Below are 14,389 nucleotides of genomic sequence, written 5' to 3'. Positions count from 1 at the left end.
CAGAAACAGCATTTAAATTTAAAGCCCTAAAGAAAGTTGCACAATTAGCAGTTATAAATAGCCTGGAAAAAGTAAGTAATAACCTCTTTGGTATTAAAGTTCTGTTAATTTTTGGTTCTAAGTGTTGTCGTCTTCAGTATTTTGAGTCAAAGAGTAATAATTTCACATTAATTTTTAGAAAGAATGCATTGTAATATTCTTCTGGAGGAAATTAGAATTTTGTGATACAATTGGAGCAACATGATATTTTGTTTTCTGTATTAACAATATATTACATAAAACATATGTTTTGTTATTTGTAGGCGTTTTGGAACTGGGTAGAAAATTATCCAGATGAATTTACAAAGCTGTACCAGATTCCACAGACTGATATGGCTGGTAAGGATAATGTCTTTAAAAAATTCTTACTTAATAGATAAAAACCTATCATTTTCCAAGTTATTTTTGTTATTATGGTGCTTTTAATCTTTTCAACTTATGTCAAATAGGAAATGTTATTTTTTTCTTATACTTCTGAATTACCCTCAACCTTTTTCCTTTGAGCAGATAGATTAGTTTTGAAATGAAGCTCTGATCTTTAATTAGTTGTAGATTGGATACTGATGGCATTTTGTTGTAGAGAAGCCCTTTTTTGTCCTCTGAGGTTTTATTTCCTGTTTAGAGAGAGGGGAATCAAGTAAGAATATCCTCACTTAGAATTCTCAAGACACAACTTCAAGAAGGAGAATAGACTCCTGGAGAACTTCGGTAATTCCCTTTGAGAAGCTAATTAGTCTTTGTTTCTTGGATATAATCACACTTTGCATAGGGCCCTCCACATTGAGACTAAATACCAGTCTGACCATTGTAAAATTTGGACTTCACTAGGCTGGATCAACTTCACCACCCTAGTAGGCGAGAACTAGGAAGTAGGTGAGAACTTCCAGATGTTCAAGCTGGATTTAGAAAAGGCAGAGCAATCAGAGATCGAATTGCTGTCATCCTTTGGATCATAGAAAAAGCACAAGAATTCCAGGAAAACATCTGCTTCTGCTTTGTTTATGCTAAAGCCTTTGACTGTGTGGATCACAAAAAACTGTGGAAAATTCTTAAAAACAATGGGAATACTAGACCACCTTACTTGCTTCCCGAGAAACCTGTATACAGATCAAGAAGCAACAATTAGAACCAGATATGGAACAATGGACTAGTTCAAAATTGGGAAAAGAGTACCTCAAGGCTGTACATTGTCACCCTGCTTATTTAACTTATATGCGGAGTACATCATGTGAAATGCCAGGCTGGATGAAGCACAAGCTGGAATCAACATTGCTGGAAGAAATATCAATAACCTTAGATATGTAGATGATACCACTCTTAAGGCAGAAAGCGAAGAGAAACTAAAGAGCCTCTTGATGAAGATGAAAGAAGAGAGGGGAAAAGCTGGCTTAAACATTTCAAAAAGCTAAGATCATGGCATCTGGTCCCATCACTTCATGGCAAATAGATTAGGAAACAATGGAAACAGTGACAGACTTTATTTTCTTGGGCTCCAAAATCACTGCAGATGGTGACTGCATCCATGAAATTAAAAGACAGTTGCTCGTTGGAAGAAAAGCTGTGACCAACCTAGATAGCATATAGAAAACAGAGACATTAGTTTGCCAACAAAGATCCGTCTAGTCAAAGCTATGGTTTTTCCAGTAGTCGTGTATAGATGTAAGAGTTGGACCATAAAGTAAGCTGAGTGCCAAAGAATCCATGCTTTTGAACTGTGGTGTTGGAGAAGACTCTTGAGAGTCTCTTGGCCTGCAAGGAGGTCAAACCAGTCCATCCTAAAGGAAATCAGTCCTGAATACTCATTGGAAGGACTAATGCTGAAGCTGAAACTCCAATACTGTGGCCACCTGATGTGAAGAGCTGACTCATTTGAAATGACATGCTGGGAAAGATTGAGGGCAGGAGGAGAAGGGGACAACAGAGGATGAGATGGTTGGATGGCATCACTGATTGAATGGACATGAGTTTGAGCAAGCTCTGGGAGATGGTGAAGGACAGGGAAGCCTGGCATGGTGCAGTCTGAGGTCTCAAAGAATCAGATGCTGCTGAGCGACTGAACAACAACAGGGTGGATCATGATAGCTCTTGTAATACATAGACAGTATAACATTACCTTTTTGATTACCTGAATGAATTTTTTGAGAGTTAAGTGATCTTCCAGGTTTAGCTTTTTAAAATGTGGCCTTTGCTAGTTTTTGAATAGTGTCAGCTTTTAATTTAATGTCAGAGATTTCCTTGTCATCTAATAGTATCATTTAATATTTGTATCTTTTGCATAGAATGTGCCGAAAAACTGTTTGACTTAGTGGATGGTTTTGCTGAAAGCACCAAACGTAAAGCAGCAGTTTGGCCACTACAAATCATTCTGCTTATCTTGTGTCCAGAAATAATCCAGGATATATCCAAGGATGTGGTTGATGAAAACAACATGAATAAGGTGAGGAGGGAAAAGTTATTTCCACTATGTTCAGATGTGAAATGATATTTTTTAAAAAAATTTCATTTGGCCATGCCGTGCGGCTTGCAGGATCTTAGTTTCCCGACCAGGGATTGAACCTGGGCCCTGGCAGTGAAAGCGCCAAATCCTAAGCACTAGATGGCCAGGAAATTCACATGAAGCAATTTACTTTACTCAAGGTATATATTTCTTTAAGCTTAGCATTATGTCCGTTTCTAATTGCATCATTGTGGGTATTTTTTTTGCTGGCCTTAGCAGAGACATACTTGGACATAAATTTAGTTGGAGGAAAAATATGGTGTTAGTGATAACCCTCATTGATTAAAGATTTAAAATGACCCCATAGTTGCATTCTTTTGCCAGAAAGGATAATATTAAACATAGTATTAAACATAGTTTTCTATAATGATCACTGTAAGGGTTACCCTACTAAAATTCATCACTTTTATGGTATCTTTGCATGTACTTAGGTTTGTGTCCACTTGGTGCTAATGAAATTGCCTGGTAACTCATTGTAGGCATTCTAGAACAGTTTTCACAGCATTTTATTAGGAAAGCAGGGTACCACATACGCCATCTGTAGTGCACTTGGCACTGTAACAACTGATAATTCTTAGGGGCTCATAATTTTTTAAAAATAAGAACTGGGTATTTAACCTTATTGTTTTATTTGAATTTCTTTATGCAGTTTGTTTTGAAAGTACATTCTTTGTAATATAAATATTTAAAATTTATATATTTTTGATACTGGGAGAAATACCCTTAGCCGACTAAGCATGAAATGAACTTCTGCATGAGTTGCCTGTAGATGGAGATGTTCAAAATCAGCTGAATGAATTCAACACTTTGTAGAGATATTGTCTAGGGAATTTATGCATTGACTGGTAAATAAATGAACTGGATAATCCTTGGGAGTCTGTGATGCTTTGGTGCTCTTCTTAGATCTATATTCCAATTTACCCATTGTAAGGACACCATTTTTCATGTTTCATTGTTTTGGACTCCTTTAATATTTTCTTTTTTGTTTGTTTGTGTTTATTGGGAAAATACACATAGGTAGAAAGCTGTTTTGAGTTCACTAGTGCTCTTAAGTGAATTTGTATTTTAATAATCACAGCTTCATCTTTCCAAATGCTTTTTGGTCATTTGTTTATCTTCTGTGAATCACTCATTTTTCTGTTGAATTATTTGTCTTTTATTGATTTGTAGAGTGTCTACATTTTTTTACTTGGCTTCTCTTTTTAAACTTTGTTTATGGGTTTTTGTTTTTGCTATTTAGGTATTTAAAATTTCTGTGAAGTCCACTCAGTTTTGCTCTTTTTTTCCCTAGCTTTTTGGGTCAGTTCTCTCCTCTCCAAGATTTGTTTATTCATTTTATTGAGATATAATTCACATACTAAAAGATGTACCTTTTAAAGTGTATAATTCAGTGGTTTTTAGTGTACTCAACCCAAAGTTGTGTAATCATTACCGCTATCTAATTCCAGAAAATTTTCACCATCACCACAAAACACCTTATGCCTGTTAACAGTCATTCATTATTCCCCTTTCACCCCAGTTCCTGGCAGCCACTGATCTATGTTCTGTCTCTGTATTTGCTTATTCTGGACATTTTGTATAAATGGAGTCATATGCTATGTGACCTTTGTGTCTGGCACTCCCCAAGAGTTTTGAAATAGGCATATATATATATGTGCTGTGCTGTTCTAAGTCACTTCAGTCGTGTCCGACTCTTTGCTACCCTTTGGACTGTAGCCTCCAGGCTTCTCTGTCCGTGGGGTTCTCCAGGCGAGAATACTGGAGTGGGCTGCCATGCCCTCCTCCAGGGGATCTTCCCGACCCAGGGATCGAGTCCACATCCTCTATGTCTTCTGCACTGGCGGGCGGGCTCATTACCCTAATGCCGCCAGGAAGCGTGTGCACACGTGTGCCTGCGTGCAGTTCAGGAGGAGGGCGCGGCAACCCACTCCAGTATTCTTGGGCTTCCCTGCTGGCTCAGACAGTAAAGCGTCCACCTGCAATGCAAGAGACCTGGGTTCAATCCTTCTTTTGGGAAGATCCCCTGGAGGAGGGCATGGCAACCCACTCCAGTATTCTGAAGCAATTTAGCATGTATATATATATTTTTTTTTAGTACTTTGCTAGGTTAAACAATTTAGACCTTAAATCTTTCTAGTTTTAAAAAATGTATTATTTTTAATTTGTTCTCTTTTCTAGTCATGTTTCTAATGTGCTAATGAGTGTTAGTGGTTATCCTTTGTTCATAGGTGTACCCTTCGATTCATATCTACTTGGTCATACAAACATTTGTATGAAAATACACACACATATATGATGGTGGTCATATTTTTTAAGTGAGATAATTTTATGCATGTTACTCTGCATCTTACTCTATTTACTTAAAAGCCAATTTTATCTGTTCCTCAAAATAGTTGATAAGAGATCTAACACATTCATATAAGTATTTGGTAATATTCTGTTACACTAATGAGCCTCATTTACTCAACCCTTACAGTGTGAATAGTTAGCTTTTTTTTTTTTTTGAGGAACTTTTGTCTCTTTTAAGGTAGCTTAACAGTTTATTCTTTGATAGAAGATATGTTTTTCAGTTTTATCAATAAAGAGTTATGTATATCTGTGTCTGCATATTTTATTTATAATATATAAATAGGTAGACAGTATGTTTATAATATTTATATATTATCTTCTAATTATATTTTTTAGTACCCGTGTTTCTGAGTTTCCTCATTTCTAATATGTTTACTAGAGTTTATTTATACTGTTGGCCTTTAAAAACTTGGTCTTATAACTTTATATTTTCTAGCATTTATTTTTTGAGGTAATGGTTTAGTTCATCTATTTTCATCTATTTTTTAAAAAATTGTAGAACTTTCTAAAGGCTTTGAATTTACTTTTTTGCAGCGGTCTTGGTTTTCAGATGAAGTGTTCTTAATTTTAGTAGTTTTAAATCTCTGATTTCTCTTAAATAATGATACCATATTTGACTTAGAGGAATGTTTTATAGTTTCCAAATTGTTAGTTTTGGGGTGATTTTAAAAATTTAATTCTGGTTAGAAAATAGTGGTACATATTTGTTTTAAAAAGGTGTCCCACAGTCATCACAGGAGAATGTATATCATTTCAGTTGGGCACAGAATTTAATATAAATCTTTAAAACGACTCTTGGAACTACCCTATAGGTGGCTTGAGATAGTATCCTGTGAGAAATGCTTGATTTTACTGGCTGGGCTCCCACAGGTAGTGTTTGGCATGGTGGCAGAGATCCTCCCAGGCTTTGGTAATCATGCTTCAGTCAGTTCATTTCAGTCGCTCAGTTGTGTCCGACTCCTTGTGACCCTATGAATCACAGCATGCCAGGCCTCCCTGTCCATCACCAAATCCCGGAGTTTACCCAAACTCATGTCCATTGAGTCGGTGCTGCCACCCAACCATCTCATCCTCTGTCGTCCCCTTCTCTTTCTGCCCTCAATCCTTCACAGCATCACAGTCTTTTCCAATGAGTCAACTCTTTGTGTGAGGTGGCCAAAGTACTGGAGTTTTAGCTTCAGCATCAGTCCTTCCAATGAACACCCAGGACTGATCTCCTTTAGGATGGACTGGTTGGATCTCCTTGCAGTCCAAGGGACTCTCAAGACTCTTCTCCAACACCACAGTTCAAAAGCATCAATTCTTCGGTGCTCAGCTTTCTTCACAGTCCAACTCTCACATCCGTACATGACCACTGGGAAAACCATAGCCTTGACTACATGGACCTTAGTCGGCAAAGTAACATTTCTGCTTTTGAATGTGCTATCTAGGTTGGTCATAACTTTTCTTCCAAAGAGTAAGCATCTTAATTTCATGGCTGCAGTCACCATCTGCAGTGATTTTGGAGCCCCCCAAAATAAAGTCTGACACTGTTTCCACTGTTTCCCCATCTATTTCCCATGAAGTGATGGGACCAGATGCCATGATCTTTGTTTTCTGAATGTTGAGCTTTAAGCCAACTTTTTCACTCTCCTCTTTCACTTTCATCAAGAGGCTTTTTAGTTCCTCTTCACTTTCTGCCATAAGGGTGGTGTCATCTGCGTATCGGAGGTTATTGATATTTCTCCTGGCAATCTTGATTCCAGCTTGTGCTTCTTCCAGCCCAGCATTTCTCATGATGTACTCTGCATAGAAGTTAAATAAGCAGGGTGACAATACACAGCCTTGATGTACTCCTTTTCCTATCATGGCATCTGGTCCTATCACTTCATGAGAAATAGACGGGGAAACAGTGGAAACAGTGTCAGACTTTACTTTTCTGGGCTCCAAAATGACTGCAGATGGTGATTGCAGCCATGAAATTAAAAGATGATTACTCCTTGGAAGAAAAGAGCAACCTAGATAGTATATTCAAAAGCAGAGACATTACTTTGCTGACTAAGGTCCATCTAGTCAAGGCTATGGTTTTTCCTGTGGTCATGTATGGATGTGAGAGTTGGATTATGAGGAAGGCTGAGTGCCGAAGAATTGATGCTTTTGAACTGTGGTGTTGGAGAGGACTCCTGAGAGTCCCTTGGACTTCAAGGAGATCCAACCAGTCCATTCTGAAGGAGATCAGCCCTGGGATTTCTTTGGAAGGAATGATGCTAAAGCTGAAACTCCAGTACTTTGGCCACCTCATGTGAAGAGTTGACTCATTGGAAAAGACTCTGATGCTGGGAGGGATTGGGGGCAAGAGGAGAAGGGGACAACAGAGGATGAGATGGCTGCATGGCATCACTGACCCGATGGGCGTGAGTCTGAGTGAACTCCGGGAGTTGGTGATGGACAGGGAGGCCTCGTGTGCTGTGATTCATGGGGTTGCAAAGAGTTGGACATGACTGAGCGACTGAACTGAACTGTTGTTCCATGTCCAGTTCTAACTGTTGCTTCCTGACCTGCATATAGGTTTCTCAAGAGGAAGGTCAGGTGGTCTGGTATTCCCATCTCTTTCAGAATTTTATGCAGTTTATTGTGATCCACACAGTCAAAGGCTTTGGCATAGTCAATAAAGCAGAAATAGATGTTTTTCTAGAACTCGCTTGCTTATTTGATGATCCAGCGGATGTTGGCAATTTGATCTCTGGTTCCTCTGCCTTTTCTAAAACCAGCTTGAACGTCTGGAAGTTCACGGTTCATGTATTGCTGAAGCCTGGCTTGGAGAATTTTAAGCATCACTTTACTAGCGTGAGATGAGTGTAATTGTGCGGTAGTTTGAGCATTCTTTGGCATTGCCTTTCTTTGGGATTGGAATGAAAACTGACCTTTTCCAGTCCTGTGGCCTCTGCTGAGTTTTCCAAATTTGCTGGCATATTGAGTGCAGCACTTTCACAGCGTCATCTTTCAGGATTTGAAATAACTCAACTGGTATTCCGTCACCTCCACTAAGCTTTGTTCGTAGTGATGCTTCCTAAGGCCCACTTGAGCGGCCCAAACATTCCAGGATGTCTGGCTCTAGGTGAGTGATCACACCATCGTGATTATCTGGGTCCTGAAGATCTTTTTTGTACAGTTCTTCTGTGTATTCTTGCCACCTCTTCTTAATATCTTCTGCTTCTTTTAGGTCCATACCATTTCTGTCCTTTATTGTGCCCATCTTTGCATGAAATGTTCCCTTGGTATCTCTAATTTTCTTGAAGAGATCTCTAGTCTTTCCCATTCTGTTGTTTTCCTCTATTTCTTTTCATTGATCGCTGAGGAAGGCTTTCTTATCTCTCCTTGCTATTCTTTGGAACTCTGCATTCAGATGCTTGTATCTTTCCTTTTCTCCTGTGCTTTTCACTTCTCTTTTTTTCACAGCTATTTGTTAGGCCTCCTCAGCCATTTTGCTTTTTTGCATTTCTCTTTCTTGGGGATGGTCTTGATCCCTGTCTCCTGTACAATGTCAAGAACCTCTGTCCATAGTTCATCAGGCACTCTGTCTATCAGATCTAGTCCCTTAAATCTATTTCTCACTTCCACTGTATAATTATAAGGGATTTGATTTAGGTCATACCTAAATGGTCTAGTGGTTTTCCCTACTTTCTTCAATTTAAGTCTCAATTTGGCAATAAGGAGTTCATGATCTGAGCCACAGTCAGCTCCCAGTCTTGTTTTTGCCGACTGTATAGAACTTCTCCATCTTTGCTGCAAAGAATATAATCAGTCTGATTTTGGTGTTGACCATCTGGTGATGTCCATGTGTAGAGTCTTCTCTTGTGTTGTTGGAAGAGGGTCTTTGCTATGACCAGTGCGTTGTCTTGGCAAAACTCTTATTGGCCTTTGCCCTGCTTCATTCCGCATTCCAAGGTCAAATTTGCCTGTTACCCCAGGTGTTTGTTGACTTCCTACTTTTGCATTCCAGTCCCCTATAATGAAAACGACATCTTTTTTGGGTGTTAGTTCTAAAAGGTCTTGTAGGTCTTCATAGAACTGTTCAACTTCAGCTTCTTTAGCATTACTGGTTGGGGCATAGACTTGGATTACTGTGATATTGAATGGTTTGCCTCGGAAACAAACAGAGATCATTGTGTCATTCTTGCGATTACATCCAAGTACTGCATTTCGGACTGTTTTTGACCATGATGGCTACTCCATTTCTCCTAAGGAATTCCTGCCTGCAGTAGTAGATATAATGGTCATCTGAGTTAAATTCACCCATTCCAGTCCATTTTAGTTCACTGATTCCTAGAATGTCGACGTTCACTCTTGCCATCTCTTGTTTGACCACTTCCAATTTGCCTTGATTCATGGACCTGACATTCCAGGTTCCTATGCAATATTGCTCTCTACAGCATTGGACCTTGCTCCTATCACCAGTCACATCCACAGCTGGGTATTGTTTTTGCTTTGGCTCCATCTCTTCATTCTTTCTGGAGTTACTTCTTCACTGATCTCCGGTAGCATATTGGACACTTACCGACCTGGGGGGTTCCTCTTTCAGCATCCTATCTTTTTGACTTTTCATACTGTTCATGGAATTCTTGAGGCAAGAATACTGAAGTGGTTTTCCATTCCATTCTCCAGTGGACCACATTCTGTCAGACCTCTCCACCATGACCGGCGGTCTTGGGTGACCCCATACAGCATGGCTTAGTTTCATTAAGTTAGACAAGGGTGTGGTCTGTGTGATCAGATTGATTAGTTCTCTGTGATTATGGTTTCAGTGTGTCTGCTCTCTGATGCCCTCTGGCAACACCTGCTGTCTTACTTGGGTTTCTCTTACCTTGGACGTGGGGTATCTCTTCACGGCTGCTCCAGCATAGCGCAGCCGCTGCTCCTTACCTTGGATGAGGGATATCTCCTCAGGATCGCCCCCCCGACCTTGAATGTGAAGTAGCTCCTCTCGGCCCTCCTGCCCCCGCACAGCTGCCCTTCCTTGGACGTGAGGTTGCTCCTCTCAGCTGCCACCCCGACCTCTGGCGTGGGTTAGCTCCTCTCGGCCGCCACCCCTGACCTCGGAAGTGGGGTAGCTCCTCTTGGCCGCCGCCCCGACCTCAGACATGGGGTAGCTCCTCTCAGCTGCTGCTGCGCCGTCGCAGCCTGGCACTCTGGGTCACCGCCCCTGACCTTGGGCGAGGGGTAGCTCCTCTCGGCCACGCTTTTGCGGGGTTCGTTGCAGCTGGCGCTGTAGCTGAAATCATGCTTAGCACTTCAGTATAAAAGAAGCAAGGCAATAAACAACAAATAAGTAGAACCCTGAACAGATCAGATCAGGCTTTAATCAGTTCAGTCCTAGACTGCAGATCATATGTGAAAAGCAGTTCTCTTTTTTCAACTTCTAAATTTTATTATTATTTTTAGTTGTATTACTATCTGTATTAGGGTAGGTAGTATAACAGCTCAACACAATAGAACTTTCTTATACTTCATGAAATAGTACTGAGTAGCTCTGCAGGACAGTCTGCCTCTTTGTGATTTCTTAGGACCTTGGCCAGTAAAGATTCTGCCATTTTTTCTCATACATGGCTTTTATAGGAGTTGTTTCCATTCTACCAGCCAGAAGGAAAAAAGATAGCATAGAAAAAGGCATGCTGAGGATTTCTGTGGGCCAGGCCCTTAAATGGCATGGATCACTTTCATTCACATTCCATTGATTGAGCTCATTCATATAGCCATATTTAACTGTAAGAGAGGTTGAGAAATATGACTGTAACTCCAGAAACAAGAGATGAACATGGAGACCAAGGAATAAAGGAGCTAGGGGGAAAATCGGGAGTCAAGGATAGCTTAGACTGCTGTCTGCCTAGAATTCCAAGTTATTTCTTTATGGATAAAAAATTATTTTTCAAGAATACCTGTTTACCAGGTATTTATCTATTCAGATAAAGCTTGAATAGTGAGGAAAGTTTTATGGAAGAGGTGTGGAACCTTAGTTGAACTTGAAATAAGAAAGGAATTTAGATTAGAGAAAAATGAGTAGTATTCAAGCCAGGGAAATCAAGAAAATAGATCTAAAAATGTTGAAGGTATATTCAGAAAAGTTAGCTAGAAAATGGAAGGTTCTCACAGGCAGTTATAAGTGAAGGTGAAGAGCAGATAGTGAGTAATCTGGAAGACATTGTGAGCCAGTTTGAGTTTCAACTTTATTCTTTAGGCAATTAGAAAAAATCTAAAGATTAGGATTAGGAACTTCCCTGGTGGTCCAGTGGCTAAGACTCTGTGCTCCCAATGCAGAGAACCCCAGTCCGATCCCAGGTCGGGGAGCTGTATTCTTCAAGCTGCATAATATTCTGGGAAGAATGGAATTTAGAGCAATAGAACAGCTTTCAATCTATCGTGTCCTTAGTTAGAAGGCTGAAGGTTGAACATAGCCTGGAATTTTAGGTAAAGATGGAACAGTTTGAGATAGACCATAACCAAGAAAGAATAGTGTTTAGAAATTAAAGGTAATATAGAAAGAGAATTTGATCCGCTAAATTCAGGGTTGAGAAGTCAACTACATTGTTTGGGAAGGACTATTTCTCATGTTCTTTTAATAATTCAGCAAACAAAGGGAAGAACAAATCTTTTTTTTTTTTTGATTCAAGAATCGTTTAAATTATGACAACTACTTAAAATTATGAAATTTAAAACCACGAGTATCAATTATGTATCAGTTTTTCTATAGAGAGTACAGTTTTTAGTGGCTGATGATTTGCTACTTTACTAGATCAGTCTGAAATCCAAGAAATTTCATATATTATCTCATTGCTGTATTTGAATTTTGTAGAAGTTGTTTCTGGACAGTCTGCGAAAAGCACTTGCTGGCCATGGAGGAAGCAGGCAGCTCACTGAAAGCGCGGCCATCGCCTGTGTCAAACTGTGTAAAGCAAGCACTTACATCAATTGGGAAGACAACTCTGTCATCTTTCTACTGGTTCAGTCCATGGTGGTTGATCTTAAGGTAACGTGCTTAGTATTCCTCTTATACAAACTTAAAAATGTTAAATGAAAAATAAATCTCTCGTTTAAATACTGTACTAGTTTATTTTGAAGATCATTGCTAACACAAAAGTTCTGAGTCTTCTTCCTTGTGGCTAAGCTGGTAAAGAATCTGCCTGCAATGCAGGAGACATGGGTTTGATCCCTGGGTTGGAAAGATCCCCTGGAGATGGGAATGGCTACCCACTCTAATGTTCTGGCCTGAAGAATATTATACTGTATAGTCCATGGGATTGCACAGAGTTGGACACGACTAAGTGACTTAAAGCTCAACGTTCAGAAAACTAAGATCGTGGCATTTGGTCCCATCGCTTCATGGGAAATAGATGGGGAAACAATGGAAACAGTGTCAGACTTTATTTTGGGGGGCTCCAAAATCACTGCAGATGGTGATTGCAGCCATGAAATTAAAAGATGCTTACTCCTTGGAAGGAAAGTTATGACCAACTTAGACAGCATATAAAAAAGCAGAGACTTTACTTTGCCAACAAAGGTCCATCTAGTCAAGGCTATGGTTTTCCCAGTGGTCATGTATGGATGTAAGAGTTGGACTGTGAAGAAAGCTGAGCGCCGAAGAATTGATGCTTCTGAACTGTGGTGTTGGAGAAGACTCTTGAGAGTCCCTTGGACTGCAAGGAGATCCAACCAGTCCATCCTAAAGGAGATCAGTCCTGGGTGTTCATTGGAAGGACTGATGCTGAAGCTGAAACTCCAGTACTTTGGCCACCTCATGTGAAGAGTTGACTCATTGGAAAAGACTGTGATGCTGTGAAGGACTGGAGGCAGGAGGAAAAGGGGACGACAGAGGGTGAGGTGGCTGGATGGCAGCACCGATTCGATGGACATGAGTTTGAGTAAACTCTGTGAGGCCTGGCATGCTGCAATTCATGGGGTCGCAGAGTCGGACACGACTGAACAACTGGACTGAACTGAACTGAACTGACTTTCACTTTTACTTTTTAAAATTCATAGGACCTGCTTTTGCTACTGCTCCTCAGGCTACATTAAGTGGCTTAAAATATGAAGAAAACAGAATTAACCACTTTTCTTAAATTTCCATAAATATCCAGACTTGGGTATAAAATAATGTAGAAATTTGGGCCTGAAAGGAACCATATGTGGTCTAGTAAGAATTTTATCATGAGCCACAATATTAGCACTTTATGTTTCTTCTGGCAACTACATGTTAGTACCATCTGTGTGGATGATATGCTGTTATTAAATACTAGTAGAAAAAACACTGCGTGAAAAGCTTTTGTTTTCACTTGGAATTTTCATAGAATCTGCTGTTTAATCCGAGTAAGCCATTCTCGAGGGGCAGTCAGCCAGCAGATGTGGACCTAATGATCGACTGCCTTGTCTCTTGCTTCCGGATAAGCCCTCACAATAACCAGCACTTCAAGGTGAGAGCATCGGTTTGGATCAGTTTCATTTACTGACACTGTTGATCCTTTATAAATGCTGAATGAGTAGAAGGATGATAGAGTGCACCTTTATCAATATTTCTTGTTATATGTTAAAGTTAATTTCAAGATCCTAAAAAATATATTCTGTTTTTTAAACATTTCCTTTTTGTTGTTCCTTTCGTCCTCGTGTGTGTTACTATATATTTTTCTCATAGAAATAGTTAACTGTTTTTTTCTTTTCTCTGTAGATCTGCCTGGCTCAGAATTCCCCTTCTACATTTCACTATGTGCTGGTAAATTCACTGCATCGAATCATCACCAATGTAAGTCCAAAAGGTATTGTTAAATTGCTTAAAATTTTTTCTTTCTTCCTATCTTGTTTCTTTTTAAGAAAGATGTTTCTGGTTTACAAAGGATTTTGAATTTAGATGTATGATACAGGAAGATTTCTCATACATGATTCTATCTAATAACTGATATACAATTGTATTTTTCATATTTAATCTGGATCCCAGGACCCTTACTGGAAGGAAGATGAAGTTAATAGGATCCTTTGGAAAGATTAAACTAAAAAGATTTTTGGATTAAAACCCTTGAGAACAGTGTCATTGAAAATATAACTTAACATTTTCATCCTAAAGCTCTACTTACTATTTTAATACTGGGCTGTTTCCCAGCATTTGATACATTCTGAATTGTCACCTTACTGTTTAAGTTAAAAGTAGCAGTATTTATGTTGTAGCCCATTATGTACATTAAAGAAAAGTGGTGAGTCATATTTGTACTTTTCTTCCTTAAACAAATGAAACGATACTTCGAGGTGTTTATATGATACAAAAACATATCAGACAAAGTAAGTTAACTCATTAAAAGATACTTGTGAAGGCTTCAACTCTGATGTCAGTATGTTAAGTGGAAACATAGTAACCTTACCATATTTGGACCAGGGATTTAAAAAATTCTGTTCTTCTAAATCATATTTTGAGGGTTTTCAGGTGTTATTTATAGTAGCTCCACTTTCATCCATTTTTAGATAGTCACATGTATGTGTAAATTG

At 39.3% G+C, this 14,389-nt stretch overlaps 1 protein-coding gene across 31 annotated transcripts in view; it reads left to right on the top strand.

The window, feature by feature from the left end:
- NF1 (neurofibromin 1) overlaps window positions 1-14,389 on the top strand; it is a 253,657-nt gene that overhangs the window by 73,137 nt on the left and 166,131 nt on the right. For all 31 annotated transcript variants that reach the window (XR_009595501.1, XR_009595495.1, XR_009595494.1 and 28 more), the window contains 6 exons: window positions 4-71; window positions 303-378; window positions 2,319-2,476; window positions 11,715-11,888; window positions 13,207-13,329; window positions 13,581-13,655. Coding sequence is in view for 14 of the 31 variants with exons in the window: in XM_060395256.1 (XP_060251239.1) it covers window positions 4-71; window positions 303-378; window positions 2,319-2,476; window positions 11,715-11,888; window positions 13,207-13,329; window positions 13,581-13,655 (674 nt within the window). In the remaining 17 variants the exon portion in view is untranslated. The remainder of the gene's footprint in view (window positions 1-3; window positions 72-302; window positions 379-2,318; window positions 2,477-11,714; window positions 11,889-13,206; window positions 13,330-13,580; window positions 13,656-14,389) is intronic.

The sequence above is a fragment of the Ovis aries genome, chromosome 11 (assembly GCF_016772045.2).
Source record: "Ovis aries strain OAR_USU_Benz2616 breed Rambouillet chromosome 11, ARS-UI_Ramb_v3.0, whole genome shotgun sequence".
Lineage (NCBI taxonomy): Eukaryota > Metazoa > Chordata > Mammalia > Artiodactyla > Bovidae > Ovis > Ovis aries.
The sequence above is the reverse complement of the archived record's forward strand: the minus strand, read 5'-3'. Positions and strand labels throughout refer to the sequence as shown.